This window comes from Elaeis guineensis, chromosome 8 (assembly GCF_000442705.2).
Source record: "Elaeis guineensis isolate ETL-2024a chromosome 8, EG11, whole genome shotgun sequence".
Lineage (NCBI taxonomy): Eukaryota > Viridiplantae > Streptophyta > Magnoliopsida > Arecales > Arecaceae > Elaeis > Elaeis guineensis.
The window spans coordinates 11,248,735-11,274,836 of NC_026000.2; the positions used below are offsets into that span (position 1 = coordinate 11,248,735).

General features: G+C 37.6%; 3 protein-coding genes and 1 pseudogene across 6 annotated transcripts in view; 1 reads left to right on the forward strand and 3 right to left on the reverse strand.

Annotated features, from left to right (window-relative positions):
• Nucleotides 1–683, forward strand: part of LOC105050058 (alpha-N-acetylglucosaminidase) — a 35,756-nt gene extending 35,073 nt beyond the window's left edge. For all 3 annotated transcript variants that reach the window (XM_073261549.1, XM_073261550.1, XM_073261551.1), the window contains one exon: nt 51–683. In XM_073261549.1, coding sequence (XP_073117650.1) covers nt 51–349 — 299 coding nt within the window. In that variant the 3' untranslated portion in view covers nt 350–683. The remainder of the gene's footprint in view (nt 1–50) is intronic.
• Nucleotides 684–2,615: 1,932 nt separating this feature from the next.
• Nucleotides 2,616–7,337, reverse strand: LOC105050059 (protein NRT1/ PTR FAMILY 5.8). 2 transcript variants are annotated; one of them, XM_073242853.1, is made up of 5 exons: nt 7,216–7,337; nt 5,644–5,800; nt 5,324–5,541; nt 3,744–4,234; nt 2,616–3,646 (listed from the first exon to the last, which is right to left on the reverse strand). In XM_073242853.1, exons 2-5 carry the CDS (start codon nt 5,696–5,698, stop codon nt 2,824–2,826), a joined length of 1,587 nt encoding a protein of 528 aa, XP_073098954.1. In that variant the 5' UTR covers nt 5,699–5,800; nt 7,216–7,337; the 3' UTR covers nt 2,616–2,823. The 2 variants fall into 2 exon arrangements, with proteins under 2 accessions (XP_073098954.1, XP_010928216.1); XM_010929914.4 differs by lacking the exon at nt 7,216–7,337 and having other exon boundaries at nt 2,617–3,646; nt 5,644–7,187.
• A 7,998-nt stretch (nt 7,338–15,335) lies between these two features.
• Nucleotides 15,336–16,469, reverse strand: LOC105050060 (uncharacterized). The gene is made up of 2 exons (XM_010929915.4): nt 16,311–16,469; nt 15,336–15,760 (listed from the first exon to the last, which is right to left on the reverse strand). The coding sequence occupies exons 1-2, from the start codon at nt 16,398–16,400 to the stop codon at nt 15,530–15,532; spliced, it is 321 nt and encodes a 106-aa protein (XP_010928217.1). The 5' UTR covers nt 16,401–16,469; the 3' UTR covers nt 15,336–15,529.
• A 717-nt stretch (nt 16,470–17,186) lies between these two features.
• Nucleotides 17,187–25,852, reverse strand: LOC105050062 (plant UBX domain-containing protein 4-like; annotated as a pseudogene).
• Nucleotides 25,853–26,102: the final 250 nt, after the last annotated feature.

Sequence of the window (26,102 nt, forward strand, 5' to 3'; positions counted from 1 at the left end):
ATTTGTTTGGTTCATCCATTGTGTTACTTTTAACAGTGTATTTGTTGCAGGAAACAAATACTGGAGTGGTCTACTGCAAGACTATTATGGACCACGGGCGGCAATATACTTCAAATACTTGTTAGCTAGCATGGTGAAAGGGGAGAGTTTTCCATTGGAGCATTGGAGGAGGGAGTGGATTAGTCTAACCAATAAATGGCAACGTAGTAGAAAGTTGTTCTCAGTGAAAGCTTCTGGCGATGCTCTGAATATCTCTCGATGGCTGTTTGACAAGTACTTGCGAAATGCTAACTTGCAAATGGTATACGATTTATGGGGCTACGATGCTGTAAAATCTGCAAGCATGTGAGTCTGTGAGCATCTATCATCTATGTTGGGAACAATCTCATGTTGCTTCATCGAATCTGTATGCTTCTGAGGCCATGCACACTAGCTTCATGAATCCTCATGCTACTTTGCTAAGTCTATCTCATACGTGGAGGTAGGTGGTTAGAAGAATGAGTTCTTTAGTATATGCAGTCATCTTGTGAAACTACTGCTAGGGTTATTCTTGCACGCAATTTCTTCTCGAGATAAACTCTCGAGTGTGTGGATGTTTGCCAAAACGCGGTTAACCCGGATAAACTTAATTTCTTTCGTTTTCTCGTGATCAATAATGTACTTCCACAGGATTTGAGACACCATTTATTTTTGCAAATTGATAGCTTTAGATAAAATGATACTTCTGTTGATATTAATCCTAGCCCTACCTAGCAAAAGTTTTGCAACAAAAAAGCGACGCCGTGCGTCACTGTTACCAATTTAATTCCCGACTCAGCGATGCTTTTTTTTTTTTTTTGGGAGGCAAGATTCAGCAATGCTTTTCAAAGAAGTTAGGCGACGGTGCTATGCCTATGCGATGAATGTTAACGTGTTTATGTGACTGGGACGAACACCTGGTTCCTTTGTTTTTTTTTGAATTAAAACGTTCCTTTGTTGCACCTCAAGTATTTGGATCTGGCAGTTTCTTTTAAAAGCGTCGTATTAGATCTAGAGGGAAAACCATTATTTATGGTAGCTACAGCCTGCTACAAGGTTCAATTGTTTCCAACATTCCTTTGTACCATGCAGGAAGTCCTGAATTCCAAGTTACCCCACGAAGCAGTAATCCTCTTATCTGATTAAAGATTTCTTGCTTGCAGAGATGTTGGAAGTATATTTGTAATCTCGTTTCTATCCTTCTTCAAACTACAAGAATCAAAATTCACAAATCATTGCTTTAATTCCTTCAAAAAATTCAAAATAATCCTTATGATTAATTCTAAATGGGATCACTAAGTTTTATTTTTTGGTGAATCTATGTTAGACTTCTCCAAGGGAAGCATGCATCAGTCAGAGAGAGGCTAGAGAAAGTTAATGCAGACATTTTGAATACTAGCATCGACTTACAGTTTTAAGTGACGAAACTGGTTTCTATATATATAAAGATATTTATTTTATGTGGTTTGAAATCAGTCTCTGGGTTTAGGTTGTATCTTTCACGCCATAGAATAATAGATCTTTTTTGCAGCATCTGTCATTGGACCGTGCATGGGTTTTAAAGTTTTTCGATCTTTTTCTTTCATCTGTTTGCATAGATCTTGAAGCAGATATTGCTTAATCTGATGGTCGATATCACAGGAAAAGGGAATCATTTTTTGGAGCTAAAAATATAAATGAATCGGGCTTCGTGCCTTTTATGTAAAATTTGATATTTTTTTGGCCGAAGCCTGCCCATGATCAGGTCCAAAGGAGACCCCCCTTCTGCAGCCGGAGGAAAACACAGTGAACTATTTTGGAAAAGAAGTGGTGCTTCTCTGACCAGAAATCAAACCTATCAAGGGCGGCTCATCCAGTCAGTTGAGAACAAGCCAGTGGGGTCTTGAGGAGCCCAGTCCAAAATCCAATAGGTAAAAGCCGATTAGCAGCCTACACGTAAGGATGGCATGATTAATAAACGTTTGTTTGGATGATTAGGTTGAAAATTCTATAAAATTCATAAATTAGATCAATGTAATCAATCTGATCATATAATTACAAGTTGAATTAGACTTATATTTACAAATATAGTTCGAATTCTCTGCTGTGCACTGTATAGTGCGATGTATAGTGCATTGTCTATTGCGCGATGGCAACAGCGTATGGATGCACGTTCGTTTCATGCGGACATGCACAGCCATTCATCGCATGATGAATAAGATATGTCGTACACTGCACGGTGTGACGTATAGTAGAGGATTCATACGGATCTAACAATAGTGTTGGAGTGGACTGCCTCAAATCCGATGAAGAGGAACCATATTCATCAGGGGTCACTGTGGTACAAAAGATTCTTTTGTTTTTTCAAAAAATATTGCTCAACAGCTAGAAAAGGGAAGCAAATAAGAACACAGCCATCTGATCCCTATACGTCAAATCTGGTTAAATTATTATGTTGGAGTAAACACGTCAGGATCAAAGCGCCACGATCCTCAGCCCCATTTTTTTTTAGTTAAAAAAAGTGCCACGATCCTCTGCTCCCCACCTCTGTTCTTCTTCTTTTTTGGTCGGACTCTTTGGAGTCATTCTCATCACCACGATCTTCTACTTTCCAACAAAAATATTTCTTTGGCTTGAAAGTATGCAATACTTTGAGAAGACTGAATATATGAAGTATGAAATTATTCTAATCCTCCTTCGACAATAAAATTGTCGAGAGATACAAGAAGATTAATCAAAGGATACAGCAAAAAACTCTTTCTCCACATTGTATCAAAAAACTGTACAAATTTGTTCGACACTTCAAATAAAATACTTACCAACGAGTCATTTTGCAGAAGCATTGGAACCTTGGTAGCGTCTAGATAAGTTTACGAAAATAAGAAAGCTAATGAAGCTTAACACAGCCAGAAACCAATAGTAGTTGTCAAGCCGAGATTCCCTTATATCATCAGATAACCAGCCATGGTTTTTCCCATTTGCACTGGTCGTCAGCTCCACGACCGAGATCAGCAGAGCACCAAGGAAGCTGCCCACACCGAAGACACTGAGGTGAAGCGCTATGCCAATAGTTCTCATCGTAGAAGGGACTTGCATGTAGAAGAACTCTTGCATTCCAACGACTGTGAAAACATCAGAGATTCCCAGTAGAATGTACTGAGGTAGCAACCAAAAGATGCTCAGCTGAGTGTTTAATGATGTGGATTCAACCCCTTCCTTCATAATCCCCAGCCTCTTGGATTCAACAAATGCTGCTACAACCACACCAACAATGGAAAGACACATGCCTATCCCGATCCTTTGAAGCACGGTTATCCCATTCTCGTCGCGAGTAAATACGCGCAGGAATGGGATTATGAGCTTATCATAAAGAGGCATCAGCAGTATTATTGAGATGGTGATGGAACTCTGAAGCATTGCAGGAGGGATCACAAATTTTCCAATGCTGTGCTTCATCATCATCCCTTGTTTTGTGAAGAAAGTTGCTGGCTGTTGGAAGATGACTGCAAACATAAGGAGCATTGTCCAAATGGGCAAGAGCCTCAGAATTGTTTTAGTGACACTAGGTGGTTCATCCACAGTGGCAATTTGGTCTGTATCCAAAGCTTTTGAACAACTGAAGTCATCTCTGAGTGGTTTCTCTTGCAACCTACACTCAAGAACAAGCACAAAAACACCAGATTAGTAGTATGGAAATCTCGTAGGATGGTTGCTAGCTATATATTTTTCCAGTTCAAATTATTTACTCAAGTTCTGCGATGTCATCATCTCTGGATGGTAGGCGGAGTCTCCGGTTTATGATATTTTTTGCAGCAGCCTTTAGAGCTTGAACTATGTTATGTTTAGGCCTATTATTATTGAGTTGGAGTTGCTTGTGCACATAAAAACGAGCACCACATAAGAAACATGCCACTGAGATTGCCATGGCACCGGTGGGGATGGCGAACCCAAGACCCCAACCTAAGGTGTCTTGAATGTAAGACATGATAGAATTTCCCAAGAGGCTTCCACCACATATGCCGAAGTACCACCATTGGAAGAACAGACTCTTTTTGTTCGTTTTATCTTCTTTGCTGCAAGGCAAATTTTCCTCGATCTCCAGTTGATCTGCTCCAAATGCTTGCAATGATGGGTTGTATCCACCTTGTCCTATTGAAATCAAGTAGAGAGGAATAAACAAGGATGAAGCTGGCATCCATGCATAGAGTAATGCCCATAAGGTCAATCCCACCAAGCCCTGCCAAGAAGAACAAGGATATGAAGTTGAAAAATCACACGGTTATACAAAGAACAGGAATGATCCCACAACTCTGGGAAAGCTCCAAGCAAGATTTGCCGTACCGGCCAATACTGGTGCATATCAATTATACCGGTACTAAACCAGTATATGGTACAAGAGATGTACCGATACTCACTCGATATTTTGAATCGGATACAACACCAAACGTACCAACACTCTAATAGATCCGGTACCAAGATGGTGAACATTGGCTCTAAGTTACTCTTTGTGAATGCTGGTCATGAAAATGACTGGCAATTTGCTCTCCCTGCTCCGAATGTTGATGCTTCCTGGAATAATAGCTTATCAATGGTGACAAGAAGGTTAAAATGTGCTGCTGTTGTCTGGTAACTGACTAAATTTCTCAAATTTGTCACTCACACAGACGGCAAGTCTGAAAACATCCTGTAGGACCCTGTTTCCTACCTCTAACTTTCCGTGTCATGTGAGCATTAAAATGAAAACTTCTATAAAAAAAATAAAATGTCAGAAATTTATGAGTTTTATGGGGCAGGGATGTGTAGATTATCATAATAGATGGAACAAAACCGTTCGCTTTCAACTGATTAGAGCACAACCCCTGACAGTAGTTGGAACAATCAAATTTCCTAACAGTCGACATGGTTGATTTTGAGCGCAATCAACACTTGGAGATGGAAGGTAAGCTACCCGTATCCTATCATGCACGTACTTCAAATTGGTTGAAATCTGCTATGGTTGAGCATCACGGTCAGCAGAAAAGAATGGGGAGAAGACTATGGACGTCTATATAGTTTTCCTTCAACATCTCAATGACATGATGGCTTGGATTTACTTGTGCAGGGTACCATCCGAAACTTAATATCGAGACAATCAAGGTTATGGTTGCCAAAGCTACAGCCTAAAGCATCAATGGAATGGAACATATCAAAATTCCAAAGAACCATTGCTACACATGCACACACAATTATAAATTTATAGAACTATCTCAACAAGCAGCTTATTTGGTCACAACTACCACACCCCTTACACAAATAGTTCAGTGCAGTTGTCCATGGAGAAACTTACCATGACATAGAGCAAGGAAGATGCCGTGATGGTCGAGTAACGATCCCAGTAAGAATCGGCGAGGATGGCGCTTACAAGGGGAAGCATCGATGTGAGTCCAACCCAAGTGCTAATACTTTTCGCAGCTGAAGATGTGCTCATCTTCACCACATCAGTAAGGTAAGTCACCAAGTTGGAAGCCACTCCCTTGTACGCAAATCTCTCCACACCAGCCACCACTGCACTTGATACAATCCCACTTCAGAATTCACCTCTCTTCGGCATGCAGTCATAATTCTAACAACAAAAAACACCACCAACAGGGTGATCAAAGATGTTACCTATAATGAGAACACATGACTTGCTGAGCCCTGTTGATCTCTTCTCCAAAGCCATGACAGAAGGAAGGAGAGAGAGATTGCAAATGAAAACTGCCACCTATCAGCAGAATATGCAGGCTAGAGACCATTCAGCTTCATTGCTCCTTCCTTTTGCAAACTAAACGAATAAACAAAACTAACACTTCACATCTTCATACATGCTTTTGCTTAAGCCTCTCACTGATCAAGAGAATGCTGCTTTCTACGTTTAGTGGCCTCTGATAGACTCCCACACGCATCGTTAAAGGGGTCAAGAATGGATACATTTGTCCCCCTAAAAGGCTAATGATCGAAGCGGATCAACTAAAGAAAGACTATAGAAGGTCAGGCTTTTTGGGTGGTGGCATCACCACAGTGGAGAGGCAGAGGAATGCGATCAGTGTCACGCCGAATAGAAGGGAAAAACCGAAACGTCCCTGGTCTTTTTCCCTAGGCCGTCCGTTAAAGTAGACGGCGATCAAATGCTTCTTGTCCGAGATCCGAGATACGTGCCAATTTTCCGGAGGAATTTTTTTTGTCAGGGTCGATTTTCTTGAGGATTGTTGAGATTAAGATTTTTATAGATATTTTGATTTTTTTTTTTTTTTTGGTTGTTGATATTTTGAAATCTTTGAGATGCATTACCACATGAATACGTGTGTATGCTGCATGATATGGCATGAGTTGGTGAGATTAGTCATATGTCATTATGAGAATAACATATCATGGCATGCTGAGGCGTATGCCCTTTCCATGTCCTGATCATGATCTACCTTGTTTAGCTCATCCTCACTTTTATTATTTTAAGTATATTTAGCTAATGGCATTTGACTTGATTTTATTACATGGCTTTTTCTTTTTACTCATATAGCATCGCCAAATTTGCGGGATGATTTGATTGGATCAATCCACTTGCAGTTTGTTCCATTAAGGACTAATTAAGCTTTATTTGAGTGGCCTAAATCAAGAAATGATTATGGGAGCTTCGCACCAATGCACGTCGATATCTCTATGAATTTTTTATTGAAGCTTTGAACCTTCTCTTCACTAAACTATCTAAAACTCTCTTTTATCCAAGTACTAGGTGACAACTGCAATACTGCCCTGCCTATTGTGTGCACAATTCTTGAGAGGATTGTTCTATCTTGGAACGAAACCACGAAACAACTTGTATTTCTTGCGGAAGTAAATTTTTCTTTAAAAATTGCATCTCAGAGTGTGCCCCGATCAACAAGCTTTTTCTACTCTCTTTGCTTACCACTATTCTAGTTAACCCCTTACACGCATTATTATCTATTTTATCCAACAAGATTCTCTCCCCACGGAAGAATGCCGGTTGTACGAGAAATAATTTTCTTAATGAAAATAACCTTAACTTGAATACGGTACCATAAATTCAAAAAGTTTAATATTTACATCGCTTTACTACTTGATTTGCAAGCACGGAATAAAAGAGGCATTCAAAAGAATCCTCCTATATGAAAATCTACTTCTTTTGGGAAAATTAAATGAAACTCGAATAATCTAATCAATATCAAAATATACATCTCTTACCTTTTATCATAATTGTTGTTGTTATTGTCATTATACACCTCATTTCTTGCTAAAAAGCGTATAATGGATGTCAAAACCCAAAGCCACCATGCAAGATGGGCACACGAGACCCTTGTAATTTAGAGGATATAAATCTCATCAGATATGCAAGACCTCAAAACTCATGGGTCCCCATATGTCAGCAAGATGATGCGATTTTGAAGGTTGTGAGACGCACATGAATTTCGCATATGTGTCGTTAGCATGGCGACATTCTTCTCCACCCGCTTTATCAATTGGATCACAAAGAGATCAATCATGCAGAAAAGTGGTCACGACTAATGCGCCTCCTACGTAAATTCCATTATGGCAACAGCAAAACATTGTTACATTCTAAATGTGCCAAGCTACCTCCAATGATCGGAAGGAATAGCCTCCTCTGAATTAATTAAGAAAAAAGTCTAGTGTGAGTCCATTACAACCAACAAGTAGAGTGGCCATGATGGCGGGTACGTACTAAAGCAGTCAAACGAAGAAGGGATCATCTAGGCTACCAATTCATGTGAAGAAACCTTATATATATATATATATATATATATTTTTTTTTTTTTTAAAAAAAAAATATATAAGGTACTGATCTCACATAAAAACTGAGAAGACCACCGTTTCAGAGTGGAGCACAACGCATCTAGAGCCAAGAAAAGCATGCAGTGCCAATTAATACTTTGGTTAGGATGCTGGGAGAGGAAGGAAAAGGGAACGAGGACAGCCATTAAATTCCGCGCCTTTTTCTCCACCGTTTTGTTGCTTGCGGAGGTGGACTTCACTCACGCAAGAATGAGCTCCCAGGCCTCCTCTTTCCTGTAACAGCCCGTCCAGCACTCGGAAGGGGCTGGGTGGGTGCACATCAGCATCAGACAAACTAGCTAGGTGTGTGTCACGCTTTAAGGTTTGAGCAACTGACTCCTCGCACCCCCGTGCGGTTTAGATCGAACCATGAGGCTTATCGGTCATAAATTCGGATATATTTTTCTTCCATGGGACGGGAGAATTCATATAAAATGAATACAAACACAACCCAAAAAATCAGAAAGCAAGATGTTCTAAAATGACATCGATAAAAGAGATATATCAAACATCAGTCTATTTATCTTCTTCGGAATGATCAGCTATAAAATTCGTGACTCAATCTGCGATAGAATTTGCCTCCCATTAGACATGTCTGATGTCTACAGAGGCACACCTTGCTAACATGCTCCAATGTCCCAAACAGGCCTCTCCCCTCTCTCTTGATCCAGCTGATCACCATTATCGAATCATCCTCCACCACCTGCAGTCGATTAGCTGTAAGCACCAAGCGCACAAAGGAGATGCCTTTTTAGGCAGCTCGAAGCTCCTTATCGAGAATAGAAATCTCAAATAAATGGACTTTGCCTGCCTCAATGAATTCAAAATCCAGGCCTCTGATCATGAAACCTGTATCATCATTGTGACTAGTCATACAACCATCAAAGTTGACTTTGAAAAAATTTGAGGATGGGGGCTCTTAAGTGATATAGACCCTATGAGGCGATGCAAGAGCGAAAAGGGAGTCTTAGGTATCTTGACTCCTGAAGGTCGACCCAGACTGCAAAGTGTCCACAATCTTGGCTACTTGAGATAGGGCCCTCTCCAGCACAATCCTGATTGACAACCAACTCGCCTCAAAAAGATCAGTGTTCTGGATCAACTAGATATGCTAGGTAATATAGGCAATTCTAATACTGGCAGATCTCGAATCCTCAAACTCCCTACTCCGTTACAGAAAATTATAGAGAAAATGCTCAAGTGCAGGGGAGGCTGAAGGGCAAGGCCATCGAAGCCCTTGCCTTAGGCCTCTGCCCCCAGGCTCCAGTAACCCCCCCCCCTCCCCCCCCCCGCCTTCACCCCGATAAGGTCACCCTCCGCCCCGAGGCCTGCTGCTCAGCTCGCGAGAAGACGAATGGCAGGATGCCTCCACCCTGAAAGGCCCTTGCCCCCAGCCCCCCGACGGCCCCACTCGGCTCGTGAGAAGATGAATGGTGCTAGGGCAAAGAAGAATAGCTGAGCGCGCAATCGACCGATCATCGGTGGCAAGGAAGATGGGTCACAGAAGGATCGAAGGTCTCCGTGAGCGGTGCGACGGTGGATGGTTCCTTTTTTTTTTTGTTTTTCGAAAAGCCCTCTCTCCAGCACCCCCAGGCCCCCCCTGTTTAGCCCACGAGAAGATGAACGGCGCCGACGTATCAAACTCTTTAAGGAAGGACCGAAGGTCTCCGCGAGCGGCGCGACGGCGGATGATCCCTTTTTTTTCATTTTTCAGAAGGCCCCCGCCCCCTCCCCCTGCGCTCGGCCTGCGAGAAGATGAACAGTGCTGGTGCATTGGTGTTGGCAAGGAAGAACAGCTGAGGCCTGAGCGGCTGAGCGGTCGCCGACCGCCAATTGGTTGGTCACTGGTGGCAAGAAAGAGTGGAAGACGGAAGATCCGTCGGTCTCCTTTTTTTTGTGTTTTCCAAGTGAAAACACGTGGCAGACTGCAGATGGTGACTGTGCATGACAGCATGGGAGAAAATAAAGGGAGCCAAGTGACGGATGGCCTGTTTCATTAATGTTTGCCAATTTTTGATCCAGTCCACCAATGCTTATTTTTTTTTATAAAAATACTCTTTTCTTATGGTTTGACAGAAACACCGTTAATGATCCATATTTTACACAGTACATACAGCTCCATAGAAATATAGAACCTTGTTCAATTTTTGATTTTTTTTTAATCTGCTTTTGTACTCCTTCAAGAAAGTTTGTAAATTCTCAAAACTGATTGGGGTTAGAAAGTGTTTGATATTTTACAGTTTGGATCACTCCGTATTTGTAAGTTCAGCAGGACTATCTATTTTTTCTCTAGATTAATACAGTTCTTCTTTTCTATATTTTTTTTTTTAATTTATAGTATCCATTTCTTAATTCTTCTATTATTATTCTCTTTACTCTTTTTCTTGATAATAATTCTAACTTATATTTTCTATAGTTTGCACTCTCATATAATAGCATTCAACAATCGGATACTATAAATTAGTTAATTATTCATCTCATTTACAATCAGCATTCAACAACTGGATACTATTGTTCTAATCTTTACATATTTTTTATTTAATTTAAAATTTATATTATATTATTATAATATCTCTATTTTATTTTATATATATTTTTTATTTAATTTAGAATTTGTATTATATTATTATATTATCTCTATTTTATTTAATACTTGATTTATTGAATTAAAAATTTTGATTGTTGATCTTGTATTAATTATTTAAAAAATATAAGATAATTGTAATAGCTAATTTTTTTTGATAATTCATAATAAGAATTTAAATTTGTCGACTTGAAAATATGAATCTAATTATTTAAAGCTTCAAAAAAAAAGAATTAAAAGTTTAGTATGATCTCAAAAAGGAACTCTTGATAAATTTTTTACAAATAATAAAAATAATAAATCAAAAAATATTGATGAATATTTCTTAAATGAATAACTTAATAATTTTTTAGAGTTAGATGATAATAAAATATTAGAATAAGAAGAAGTCAATGAAAAGATGTAAAATGATCCTCAAAGTCATAGTGAAGAGGACCAATCTATTAATTTAAATGATTGCATTCCTAAAAATATTTATGATCTAAGTCAATGGACAAATATTGGTACAAATTTGAGAGATTTATTAGTAAAAAAAGATCCAACTAGAATTGATGATATAAATTTTTTTAAAGATGAATTCTCAAGATTTTTTTTACTACATACTATATTCAAAAGTTGGCAAACGGAGAGAAGCATGAAAGAAGATGGCTAGTTTATTCCAAAAACTTAGATAGAGTATGTTATTTTTGTTGTAAATTATTTAATTCTACTTTTAGTATAAGTAAACTAGCTAATGTTGGCATTAGAGATTGGAGAAACCTTAGTACTAAGCTTAAGAGTTATGAGATGAGTAATGAGCATATTATTAATATAAGTTCATGGATTGATTTAGAAATGAGATTATTAAAAAATAAAATAATTGATAAAAATATTCAAAAATAAATAAATAGAGATAAAAAATATTAAAAAAAATATTATTAATTAAGAATTATTGCTGTAGTAAAAATTTTTGATAAAAATAATTTGACTTTTCATAAAAAAAATGAAAAGATCTATCAAGAAAATAATAAAAATTTTTCAAGTCTAATTGAAATGATTGCAGAATTCAATCCAGTGATGCAAGAACATATTCAATTTATTAAAGATAATAAAATTCATACTCATTACCTTAGACATAATGTACAAAATGAATTGATAAATTTATTAGCAAGTGAAATTAAAAATAAAATTATTAAAAAAATTATAGAAGTAAAATATTTTTTAATAATACTTGTTTGCACTCTAGATGCAAGTTATCGGGAGCAAATATCTTTTATATTACGATGTGTAGATATTTTATCAATTCCAATCAAAATTATGAAATATTTTTTTGAATTCTTAAAAGTAGATGATGCAACCGAAAAAGATCTTTTTGATATTATTATGAATGAAATAAAATATATTAAACTTGATATTAATAATTTAAGAGGATAGAGATATGATAATGGATCTAATATGAAGGTCAAACAGCAAGAAGTACAAAAAAGACTTTTAGATATAAATCCTAAATCCTTTTATACACCATATGGTTATCACAATCTAAATTTAATACTTTGTGACATGACTAGTTCTTATACTAAAATTATATCATTTTTGGAGTGGTACAATATATATATTCATTATTTTTTTCTACTAAATAATAAAAAAATTTATAAGATAATATTTTCGATCTAACTCTTAAATCATTGTCACAAATATGTTGAAAAAGTCATATTGAAAGCATTAAAGTAATAAGATTTTAAGCTCCATAAATAAGAGATGCTTTATTGAAATTAGCAGAAGTTAGTGAAGATCCTAAAATTAAAAGTGAAGCTAATTGCTTAGCAACATATGAGCTTGAAAATTTGAGTTTTTATTGAGCATGACTATTTGGTATGATATATTATTTACTGTTAACTCAGTTAGTAAAAATTTACAATCAAAAGATATGCATATTGATGTTCCTATAGAACAATTAATTTTTTTTTTTTAAAAAAAATATAGAGAAGATGGATTTACATCCGCTATGATTTTTTCTAAAAAAATTACATCTGAAATGAAAATAGAATCTAAATTTAATGATAAGCATATCATTCATAGAAAGAAACAATTTGATGAGAATGTTGACAATGAAACAACAAAATCTCTCGAAGAATCATTTAGAATTGATTGTTTCTTATATATAGTAGATCAAATAATTTTTTCACTTCAAATAGATTTGAACAATTTAAGATATATGAAAATATTTTTGATTTTCTATTTAGTGATAAAAAATTGAAGCCATTAGATAATGATAGTTTGGAAGAATATTGTCTTAATATTGAATGTTTCTTAAAATATAATAACTACTCTGATATTGATAGTTTAGATTTATTTTCAGAGCTAAAAATTTTAAAAAAAATTATATAAGTGGAAGATAATAGTCTAATAGACATACCCAATCATATAAGATGACTCGACTCTTTTTTAAATGCATATATTACTTTTAAAATAATATTAACAATTTCAGTAAATATCGCTTCAGTAGAAAGAAGTTTTTCAAAATTAAAATTAATAAAATCTTACTTAAGATCAATAATGCCTCAAGAAATATTAAATGGATTGGCTATATTATCAATTGAAAAAAAAATATTAGAAGAACTCGATTATAAAAATTTAATTAAAAATTTTGCATAACAAAAAATTAGAAAAATATAATTTTAGTAAAAAATTTATATAAATTTTAATAAAAAAAATATATTTTAGTATTTAGCTTTAAGTCTCTAAATGTGTTGAGCCGTTCCTGCTCAAGTGTCTTTTCATTCGAATCGCAAGATGGACATTCAATGGGGATAGCTATCCCACGGGCCCTCAGTAGAGCTCTGGTCGGAAGCCGACACCAAGCGACCTTCTAGATAAATAAATTGATCCTCGGATGAACTTCAAGTTCCTAGATCCAAACTTTAGAGATCATAAATTCGGATCTTCTGCCATGCATGTATTGTACAATCTCGAAGATAGATAGTTATCATTCACCTTCGGAACCAAACATTAGTATGCATTTGGTGGCAACTATGGTGCATGGTGTATTGAACGGCGATTGTTTATCTCCGAAATGGATGATGCAATGGTTGTGCGAGACTATACAGCTCTTTGCCGTATGAAACATATACCACAAAGGATTCTAGAACATACCTGCTTAATTTCTCTCCCATGTGTCAGTTCAGAATTTGCGCAGTACATGTGAGATATCGATAATTATTTAGGAACGATCTTCACCCTTCAACCCTCGGTCCATGATACAAATCTCCCATGGAAATTTCATGATTGGTTATATGATAATCAGTAGGCTTGGTGTCATACAAATATGATCCTCATGTACCGCACCAATCCCCAATCATCATGGAGGACTAGTCCACTGAACGGGTAACTGCCATTCGATTTGAGTTGAAAGCACCCTCCAGCGGCAAGTCAGTGCTTTGTGAATCAATCGATACCACCTGATTCAAAGATACCCTAACCATCACAGGCGACTTGATGGCGTGCCATCAAGCAAAATGTCTCTAATCCAACGGATGCTGAAGTCGCGTACCAAGCTTCTATCCGACGATACTGGGCCTGCCTTTATCCTGCTTATAATGGGCTCTAGAATTGAGTTTGTGATGATGAGTTTGGGGTGTAGTGTATATTGGTGGGATGAGCGGGGTCATCAAGTGTGAACACAAAGTTTTAAACAACTATTACGATACTAGAACAATATATTGTTATAATAGTACTTGAAGCATCCTTCTTACAATTGTTGCAAATTGCTGAGATGTTCGAGTGACAGCTTACGCCCCCTCAAAACTATATCCCAGACTGGATTTAGACGTCCAAGGGAATTTAAGATAGCAAGACTTATTTTTGTTATTTTTAATTGTGCAAATTATTAGATTAAGTTATTTTATCAAATTCAAAGAATGAAATATAGCAGGCAGCAGGTGAAGCTTGGACAAAGAAGGAATGATTGGGATCGGTGGGATTTGAGAGGAGAAAGAGAAGGGTGTGGCAGCAGGTATAGAGGTTCCAAACTTCCAATGTTGCTTTAGGTTCTGTATGGCCTAGGAACAAGGAAAAATGGAATACATAGAAACAGTTATTCCTACTACCATAAGTTATATTTATTTGACAACAATTTCTGGAATGACTTGGAGTTTAAAACCTTAAGGTGTTTTTGCTCAAAAAAAAAAAAGAGGAGAAACAATGCTCTACGGTAACACAAAAAATTACACGAAACAATAACACATCAACATGGCTTCCGATTACACATTAAATTAGCATTCCAAGTTGGCGAAATACTAACACCCCAAGGGCCAAGGCCCCAACCACACCCTCCCCTCCACCACCCCCCACCCCCAACTGTTCTAGCTGTTATATATGCACAACTCGCATTCAAAACAAGAGGCAACGCAAACATAATATTTGTTCATTTCTTTTTGAGGAAAAAATGTGATGATGTTCTAATCCACTACTGTAATTTAGCTAAAATATCCATAACCATATCTTGGAGGAACTGAACCTTTAAAAAAAAAAAAAAGAAAGAAGGAAAGCTGCAGGCTTTATTGCTGAATGCAAGATTTCGCATTGTGGCGATGAATGCATTTATTTTAGCACAACCAAGAATGTCATCCTACTTGATCCCCGAGAGATACCCAATGGACAATAAAGAGATGGAAAAACGATGATGACTTTCAAAGATATATTTATTTTTTTGAGAAAAGTGTGGAGAGTGGTGGGAAGAATCAACTACTCACCAATTTTATTCAATCAAAGACATATTTATTATTTCTCACACACAATATTATTGGCGTTACATGGAAACCAGAAGGCAACCTCCCCAGAAATGTTCGAGAAACGCTCCAGAAAAATTTATTTCTATCAAACAATCTCATTGGTTTTTACATGAAAATTTAGGAAGACAGTCTCACCAAGCATAGTTCGAGAAACACAAGACTGAACAAATTATTTCTGCCACATAACCTGAAATGATTCTATTTGAAAGAAGGCGAGTGGTCTCGCTGTACATGATCGAAGATAAACATACTAAACGACGACATTTTGATGCACCATATATATAGTTTCATGCACCATTTAGGCATTTACATTGTCAGTGATTGTATCATTCACTGATCGAATTGGGAATATATATTACTCGCGGCCTATCTTATCATAATTTCCCTTCTCAACTTTTTCTTTGAACTTCTCCTTCTCTTGCTGCGTCTCTCCCACCACTGCTTCCTTGGCATCTTCCCAGGCCTCCTTGGCAGTCTCACTGATTTTTTCAGTCTTTTCTTTGGCTTGCCGGCTAAACTCTTCAGCTGTTGATCTTGCCTTCTGCCCAATTCCTTGTGAAGGTTCCTCCTTATTCTCAGTAGAGTACTGAAGATATTGGGAAAAATTAAATTAAATTGGTTAAAGAGAGAATTATGTTTTTATCTGGTTCATTGCGCTGGGACTTTGACATGGTGCAACTTGGCAATATGGTTCAATGACAAAATTAAGATTTTCTGACCCTTTCTATACTAAAATTCCAAAACAAAACATCCACTGAGAGAGAGAGAGATTTTAATATATTCCATTATTTTTTGGGCGTTATTTGTATGTCAGCTTCATTTTTCATGGAATCTACAATTGGTCTAGTACAAGAAAAAGAGGGAATAGAGATGAAGGAAGAAAATTGTGGAATCATAAAAATCTAATTACTGGAGAAGAAGCCGGCATCAGATCCTTTAATATAGAATGTTTGATGACGAAATGTGGAGCTTGATTTACAATTAGCATCTAAGCACAAGTAAAGAATCTTCAGATCTGAATGCTACACAGGCTAATCAATGCTAGGACCTCACCTGGTAGACATGCATGTAACCAAACATTGCCAACCGCAACATACATAGAATATTAGACATGCAATAGAGAGTGATAGGCATACGCTGTTTCTGATGGTCCCGCCAAGCGAAGTCAGCACCATGGATGTCTTCAGCGGCGAGGAGCGGTGGCCATGGAGGAGAAGCTTGTCCATCTTGATTGGTATCTCCTCTTCTCAGATCACGATGCTCGGTTCCGCACCTCTTCCTTGCAGTGCATATAAGAGAGAGGGACGGGGCGGTTGTGCTGTACGTGGCTCGAAGAAAGAGGAGTTTACAAAACGTGGCCGAAGGATAGAACGGGCACGTATCCTCCAGCATATGACCATTTGTTTACGCAGCGATCTTATCGATTACAAGATGTATGGTAATATCCGAATCTTTTATCAAACAGAGAAATATTTGAGCAATTTGATTTGACAATCCAACTAGTCCCCCCCCCCACACCATTTTTTTTCCGGCTTCAACAAGTCCTCCGAATGCACAAAACATGCAGCTCATTATCCGCAGACGTCTGCTTCGCTCAATTTCTCGTGTGTCTCAAACATGACGATGAAACAATCAAATAGCCCAATCACGGGACAGTGAAATGCTAATCGGTCCGAATTGAGCCATTCGGACACACCCATACCTATACTCCTCGTGACCACAAAGATCCAAGGAAAGATAACCTGGGTTCTCTCAATTTCAGAATGAATACCATAATTTTACTTTCTTGATGCAAAGGTGATAGCCGACGAGTCCAATTCCAAAGATAATTTGCAGCATAAAAAACATGCACTAAGGCATCCACATAACAATTAGATGAAAGAGATGATATCAATAACAACCAGCTCCCACGTTTGCCCTACTCATGTTTTAAAGGAGAATCACGATCTTAATCTCCTGAAACAAGCTGAGAGGATTTACACGAAAACCGGGATGCATGGACAGAACCATGATTAATAAAGCATAACCAGCCTAAAAATTTGTATTTTTATGCATGCTTTAATCGATGCCAGCATGTGCAAAAGACAACAGTGAGGGTCTCAAAATATTTTTCAAAGTTCAACTCTGGAGAGATGATGATGAGTAAAAAAAAAAAAAAAGAAACAGCACTCCAAATATTTCAAGAGTCATTGGCAAGATGGAAGGGTTCTGAGGTCTCCTCAAACGTGACAATGCTGACTCTAAAGCATAAAGCCTAGCAAGTGACATTCCTCTAGGAAGGGTCCTAGAGCTTCTGAATCACCACACAATTTGCAAGACCGGCTTGCTCGATGGTCTTAGTCACATCATTCAGTTGCTTAGGTGGAAAATCAAGAGTCTGTAACCAGCAGGTTCTCGCTGCTCCAGGCTGCAATGCATCAATGAATGCTCGGATATCACCCACCATGTGGTGGGTGTTGAAGCGTGCAACCACGCGAGTACCATCTGCCAGTCTCAGCTGTATGGATGTGGAAGGCAAAGAATCATCAACAGAAAGGCCAACGAACGAGGAAGCGGCAGTACTGTGGGTGGCAGCAGCAGGTGAAGGCTCGGAGGTTGGTGTATCTGATGAAGATCCACCACCTAAAGTTCTTCCTACACCCCGAAATGGAGCCTGGCATGTCACAGGTTCCTGAAAGCACAGAACCAGTGAAAGTGTCAAACTCTTGAGCAGAAGATGCAATGAAAAGTTAAAAGTGTATAGGGTGCCCCTGACTCACAGGACACTTTCCTGCCATTCTTATGAGATCGACATCAACGATAGCGCTCCTATCAGCAGGTTCCAGCTCTTTTGGGAACTCAGATTTCATGATGCTTTACACAGAAGACAGTAATATCATCAGATGGTCATTGTATGACTTAATATATTTGCTCTACTGAATCATACAAAGATTCTGCTTAATGAGATCTTACCGGCCCATGTTGTCATCATACAAGAAAGTTTTCAAGATTTAATGAAGTCGAGCTAAGGAGAAATTCAAAATTTGGGAAAATGCAAACAACTAGCAAATTGCAGAAGAAAATTGGAACATAATACTCAAAAAAAAGAATCCAGGAAAAATGATGATAAGAATGGCAAAGGCATAATGACACGATTCAGTAAGCTACAACTACCTGGAACCCATCAACTTTATTAGGCATAATTTACCATACCAGATATATATATATATATATATGTATGTATGTATGTATGTATATGTATGTATGAGAGGTTATGCATGCATGTTTGGTATATACGTCGTCTGTGTCTACGTGAGTGCAGTCACTCATGACCAACTTTGGAAAACTTGTAGCAGCTTATTAATTAATTCAATGTGGTGCGCAACCTACTGCCATGCACCTCTCTCTCTCTCCACCTCACCATAGAATTGTCCTTGCAATCCTTCACCATTCCTCCTACAATTCCACCTTTGCCACCACCCTAACCTTCCTCACCTTATCATCCTCCCCCCTCCTTCCACAGCTCTTGCAGTTTTTCAGTTCCTTGGATATTGCCACAACACAGTCTCCACATTCATTATTTTGTCTTTCCATTTTTTTAATCAAAAAACTCATGTGAATTTTTATAAATACAATACTTAATTACTAACTGTTATTGTCTTCTGAAACTTCATAGGTGCTTCCCAGACCCAAAGTTTTTGAGTCGCATCCATTTCTCTGCTTCTGGGTATGAACTAGATTCCAAATAGACTCTTGGTTCAAGTTGATAAGATCCAAATATGGAATCAAATGTACCCTTGGTATTATTGAATCTGTTACACAAGTCCTCAATATGACTAGAACTAGGAATTGCAATTCAAGTCATGCAAAGTGCATCCCCAAAAACTATTACTAACAGATACAATTAAATAACAAACTCTATCCTCTTCTCCAATTCTTGCAAACATCAATGGTTAAAGAATTCATAGCAGTCCCCATATACTTTGCTGATATGTTATAGACCAGTACAATATAATACTGTATTGACACATGTTACACCCATAGTCACAATATTTGGTGAGTTTTTTGAAAAGTCAAATTTTCACTATGAGGTGCCAAACCAAATTATTTTGTGATGTATCTGCTGGTTCTCAAACCGCTTTCGAATATTTGGAAAATATTGTGATGTCAGAGCTGGTTGCCTGCAGCATCCTATTAGTCTCCCAGGCTATGCACTGAATCCGGAGTCACTATCCCATTTCCAAAGGATAACAACAGTAGTCAGTAGAGCATTGACTTTCAACCATCCCATCCCATTCCATCCCACAAAAACTACACTTATGAGCAAGGAGGGGAAGCTCCCTCGTCTTTGCAGCCACTTCATCCATGATCCAACGAAAACTTATGACGAAAGCCATCAATATGATATAATACCTTTTCTCTACTCTGAGAACTTGAAAACAGAACCATCTCATCCTTGCAAACCAACCTCTCCCTTAACCAATCAAGAAAACAAGAGAGCAAAAAAGAAAAAGGAGAAGAGATAGAGAGAGAAGAGAGAGCAGTACCCAACACCCCCTACTCTCATTCGTTGCTCTGCTTCAATCCCACACCCAATCGAGCTCCTCCTGCCAGCGAACTGATAAGCACGATTATTTGGTCTATGGTGGTTCCATCTACCCAAGCCTTGGCTTCACCTGCTAAGCCAACCACTCCATCTACCTGTGCTGCACCTACGCCCTAGACCATGCAAGTACCGCGAACAACCTGTCAGTGACCTCTTCAGCATGAGCCATTTATCAATTTCCTATGCTAGCAATTTCAGTCAACTCCATCGCCAGCCTCCACTCTGCCTAGCCCTTTCTTATCCCCCTCCGATGCTCCAATGCCGAGAACCATTCCTATGGCTTCGTCAACTACTAGATCAATGCTGGTGCCACCTTCTACCTTGTCTCTACCACCAAGTTCCAGAACCTCAATGTTTTCCTCGATGTCAAAATGGTCCTACCCTCATCCTCACCAACATCACCATCAATAATTAAAGTTATCATCATCTTCCTCATCTTCTACCAACGCCCCAATTAAACCAATTTCCTCACCAACTCCGTCACCGACACTAGCCTCAACATCATCTCTAATGTCTTCCAACCATCTGATTCCTACTCCATCCATCAAATTTTTGCATCGATGTCTAGTCCTTGATCTCACTCAATGGTAAGAAGGAAATGATCAAGAATTTTCCATATTTCTAATTACTATTACCCAAAGCCCACCTCCACTAGGGGCCAAACTAGTTGGGCTTGTCGGCTATCGTGCGGCAGGAATCATGGTTGCTGTGCATGGGTGGAGGAGAGAAAAAAGGGTAATGTGCATGCAAAATAGAGGGGGAAACAAGGAAGAAGATTGTAGAAACAAAAGTGACAAGAAAAAACCTGGGGAATTTATGCAGACCCTGCTTTTTGTTTTTCCAAAATAACTAATAAAAAGTATTTATGCTCTCAAACTCCTTCCCTAATGCGGAAAGTTTTTAAATTTCTTTTCATTTCCAAAGAAAAAAAAAATCCATCTTTTACATTGTTACGATGCCCCTGGTACATTGAACTAAACTAGTTTATCTGAAAAAACAATTTTAATTTGTTGAAATCGTATTTATAAAATTTTATGTAAATCTCAATTGATTTCTTTTTTGTTTTTAGATCTTTTCCTTAATTAAGCTGATATACAAAAAGCTAAAAACAATAATAATTTGAAAGCGGATGACTTAATGATGAAAATATGCTGGCAGTGATCAATTCATGTAATTTTTTTATGTACAACATTTATATTCAGATTTTATTGTTTATTAATTTAAAATTTCGAACTTGTCCCAAACTTTTTTAAAGAAAGTTTGCCCGATATTTCCAAATTTGGCATTTTTGACATTCCCAAATTGTTCTGCAATGCTGAACTTGCTACTATGGTTATCCCACCTGGAGCCTGGATAGCAAAAAAAGAGGTGACAACCATTTCAACATAGTACCAATATAGCGTGCCTATGGTTACCCATACTTATCCATACAATCTGGTACAGCCATTATGGACCACTAAGCATTGGTATTTAAATCCTTGGATTGCATCACCACAAAGCAATAAGTAAGAAGAACCTCTCCTGTCAATATTTTCTAGCCAATTACATGTTACAGTCTACATTAAACTCCCATATTCAGCCATAGAAATTCTAAAGTGATTGTAAAGAACACAATAAGGATCCTTCATCAAAAAATCATAGAGAAAACTCCAAATGACAAGCATACAAATGTCCAAGCAGATTTTTTTTGGCACGAATAAATAATAAACTAGAACAATGCAAAACAATATGACAACATTCCAGAAAGAGATTAAGACAGGAAAATCACCTCCAAGAAGGATGTATTCTCTGGATCATCAAACCTCCTCAATGGACCATCATTTACAGTGAATCCGTTGCTCCAAAAGTAAATGTGGTGGAGGACATTCGCAGGCTGTCGTGCAGCAGATGGTACTGTTTCACCTGAAAGCAGTCTACCGGTCCCAGTAAAACCGCTTGAGCTTGAAGATGGATGCTCAAATGGTTTCTCAATAGCTCCCATCTGCCTAGCTCACTCAAAAATTGCATCCACATCATAATGTCCTTTAGAAGGATCTTGAACAAGCATTTCCACTGCACAAGAAGCACGTTACTATCAACATGAGCATCATATCAACATTTGAGCGACTGCAGTACACAGGGGAAAATGATTTACAAGTTACATTTTTATACACTATGATATAGGGTTCAGTTACACTGAGAACAAGACATCTTGAGGTCTATAAAGTAGCCTAATATGAAAAACAGTTTCATCAGCTCACGAAGAGAAGATTGGCCGTCTCAATAACCATGGTTCCAAAAAAGCTGCTGAACAGGCCCATGCTGATCACTGATCAGCACACTATATGCCACAGCACTGGCCAGCATGCACCTGGCATGGCATGGTAGGTCAGCACAGACTTGCACAAGCACCTCCATGCCAGCCAACATGGCCAGCACCTAGATCCCTATTAATAACACATAGGAGAAGTAAAACTAACCTACCACTCCATTAACACTTTATCTGCCTTTGTTATAATTAATCTGGGAGGACAAAAAATAAGCAACACCAGAAAAGAGATAGAAGAAAAAAATTGGTGAAATCGAAAAAAAAGAAAAAAAAAATCTTGGAACATCTGAATTGTGAATGCAACATAAAAATGACATTTCAAATATAGTACTTTGATCTGTTTTAATCCAGATATATAGGATCGTCATAGTTCATACAAACAAGGAAACATAGTAGCACTGGCCTTACTAATGATCTTTGAGATTGGGTAAAGTGCTTAGACTGCTTTTTCAACAATGTAAATTCTAAGATTGCCTTTTCTATGATACTAATTACCACCCAGAAAATTGCCCAAATATCAGAGGCAGTACAATATATGCACAAATAACAAAGACAAAAAAGCCTTTCAATTGAGTAATATCAATAAAAAATTGAGAGTCAAGGAAAACATGCCAATGCTTATACCAGATATGGTTGATGTACATATGTTTGTAAGTATGTCTGTATCACAAGACATCTGAAAAACTGAAAAGGAATAAAATATTTTATGATGTTGATGGAGACTACAATTTGCTGTTACAAATCTGAAGGTCACACTTCCATCCAACTGGAATAAAGCATGAGAGCAAAAATGAAAAGGAGATTCAATATGTAAACAAGAACCAAATGTAAGATGTTAAAAATAACTCACACATTACTATTTAAACAAATAAAGTATATAAACCACGACTTTCATATAAATCATAACAAAAAACACCTAAAGAACCAAAAAGAAGAAGAAGAAGAAATCGAAAACAGTCATAATGAATTAGACAGAAGAGGAGAGGGGGCAAGAAGTAGATTTTAGAGGGAACAATAACATTTACGTTGCTTAATTCAAATTGGAAAAATAAATAATAGCAAGAGTAAAGTTGCAAAATAGCCTAGGCAACCCCAAGCAACAGGACCTAGTTCCTTGCCTAAATGAATGACCAGCACCCCAGCAAACATTCGAGCAATTTAATAGAAAACACAATTACTTCATATGTTTGATCAGATTTCATAATATTTTCTACAAGATAAAATAGTAATATGCCTCGAGGCACACACAAGGAGTAAAACTCTATAAAAATGGAGGCATTTGCCATATCATGTTATCTTTAAAAGCTATACCTAATTCATAAATAAACAGGAAATGATCAACAATGTATTACGTTGAGTCTTAAAGCAAGTGGCTGAGCTTGTTGAGCTTCCTAGGTTGTCCAAGCAAATAGAGACTAGAGCACCAAGTACTTCAGTTAAAAGACCTTATAGGGTTACTTACTAATATTTTCTCTTAATTTACTCTTAATGCTTTGATGCAATACTATGCTTCTCTAGTGTCCGAACTATGGACTCCCTCATTAGCATATTACATGGGATTATCATTTTTTTCATTGTGAAAAAGCAATAAAAAAATATGCATTACAATAGGAAGCCTTTTGAGAAAGTAATCCAAGTAGGCAGGTGACAGATGTCTAGATGACCACCCAGGCTGCTAACAAGCCTACGCCAGGCATAGACTGAGGGAAAACAAACTGCAGACAGGGGGTGAAGCCCCAAATTTTGACCCCAATCACCTTCAAGCTGGAGCAAGGTTGACCCTAATCCAGCCTGAAGCTTAAATTACATAGCATACATGTTCCAAACACATTTATCAAAACTAGCAGAAATCTTTAGTATGATAATGCGTACTGACAATCATATTTGAGCATTTAAGCGTATCCACTTCCTACAGAAAACAATCAGAAATAGGCCAACTACCAAGTGGGATTCATTTCAAGGTTGGAAACAAGATTGAATAAAAGGAATAGCAAGTTTTTTGTTACTCACAACTGTAGTACAGGGAATGTTAGTGTCTAATAGCATGAAAGCATCAATCGGGAACAGGTTCAACAGCACAGTTAGTGTGTGCTTGCATGCAAGGGTGCACACATGTCTATACTATACATGCACACATGTTTGCAACCATACATGTAAACCTCCATACATTCATGTAAAATGAAATCCACACACGTAACACGTATATAAGGGTTTCCCAACATTCCTTAGTATGTCACATGTGTGTCATTCAATCAAGTTAGTAAAACTCTGAACCAGGGCATGTCGAGCGTCTACACAGTATGGTGTCAACCCAATACAAACTATCAACTGATATGAACCCAATACAAAATTTCTCATTGTTGTACTCAAGAATGATGTTGGTCTTTTCTCAGTCATTAAAATAATTTAGTTTTAAATGTGTTTATGGAAATGCAAAATGAAATTGCATAATGCAGTACTACATTCTCTCTATCTCTTTTTTACGCTCGGGGGGTGGGGGGTATGTGAAAAATAAACAAAAGAAGAATATCAAAGGAATAATGCACTCATTTCACTATAAATAGTATATGCTCTTTGATTTTTGAGCAGGAGGTTGCTCACTTGCTTCTTTTTTAATTGAAGATTATTTGCTGTATCAATTGTTCATGCAGCATGACAACAAGGTGAGCCAAAATATGGAAGGAAAAAGAAAAAAGGAAGAACAAGTATAGTGAGGAGAAAGGTATAAATAGCTGGCCTAGAATCCAAAAAAAGGAAGAAAAATTGCACTTCAATCAACAATATTGACACTACATCACTTTTAATGATAGCCACACAACTACATATCAGCATTCATAGTTAATGCGGTCTGCATACTCTGAGATACTCTCTTTATGATTTCACTCAGAGGATGTGCTTCCATGAACATGGATCCTTTAAAGATCAATGCCAGTTCAATTTTCCCAACAAGGGTCGTTGACGATTTCTTAAGGACATTTTTTTTCCTTCTATGAGGGAGGGAGGGGGAAGGCATCCAACCTCGATGAGCAAGATTTCATGAACCAGCTTAGATGTAGTACAAAGATTGCATAATTGAATGCAAAATATTAGCATTTTAAGCCCAAAATCTACCCTATGCAAATAAACTGGTTGGATATAGTGAATAAACAAGATAAGATGAATAAAATCTTCGCCATAGCAATTTTCCCATCATTTTCTGCATGATAGCCGCATAATGGTTTCCCACTAATACTGAATTTCAAAAATTTCAAAACGGATTAGTCGAGAAACAACAAATTCGGTAGAAAAAAAAATCACAGAAACATTAATCTTGACCCAAGAAACCAGTACTACCAATTCAATTAACAAGAAAAGCAAAACAAAAGACAAAAACAAAAAAAGACGAACGGCAATCACCATCAATTTCAATTAACAAGAAGACTAAAAAAGACAAATAGCAATCGAATCATTTGGTTGAGGAACAAAGAACAACGGAGGAGGGGAATCAAGAACGAAATGGATAGCAAGAGAAGGAAACGAGACGGGACCTTTTCTCTCCGCCCGTATAGTACTTCTGGGGCCCGTCGGAGTCGCTGTCGTCGGAGGGGCCGGAGGGGCAGTTGAGATCGGCGAGGGTGCGAATGGTGGGGAGGCTGCTGCTCGAGGGCTTGGCCGGCTTCTTGGAACTCATAGCTGGCACGAGTCGGGCGGGAGAGAGCCCGCGACCCGTCGCGGAGAAGCGATCGCCAGAGGAATAGTGGGCCTCGTCGTCACGTCTCCTTCGCCGAGTCGTTTGTTAGTGACTCAAACGAGATAGCTGATGGTTTAAGTTCACCGGTAATCCAAATCCTAGAATCGTCAGAGGTGATCGATTATCACTATCTTTGATATATCATGATCCAATAATTAAAATTTTCAAATTTTTATAAATAATCTATTTGATATTTTATGAGAATAAAAAATAATTGATTATATAATATAAAAATTATTCATAATATATTTCATAAAAATATATTTATTAATCATATAAAATATTTATTATAATAAATATTAATA

Coding starts and splice junctions, on each gene's coding strand:
- LOC105050060 (XM_010929915.4), bottom strand. CDS start 16,400: ATGGACAAGCTTCTCCTCCATGGCCACCGCTCCTCGCCGCTGAAGACA. Junction 15,761..16,310: donor GCGGGACCATCAGAAACAGC/GTATGCCTATCA, acceptor CAATATCTTCAG/TACTCTACTGAGAATAAGGA.
- LOC105050059 (XM_073242853.1), bottom strand. CDS start 5,698: ATGGCTTTGGAGAAGAGATCAACAGGGCTCAGCAAGTCATGTGTTCTC. Junction 5,542..5,643: donor GTCATGTGTTCTCATTATAG/GTAACATCTTTG, acceptor TATCAAGTGCAG/TGGTGGCTGGTGTGGAGAGA. Junction 4,235..5,323: donor CTTCCTTGCTCTATGTCATG/GTAAGTTTCTCC, acceptor TCTTCTTGGCAG/GGCTTGGTGGGATTGACCTT.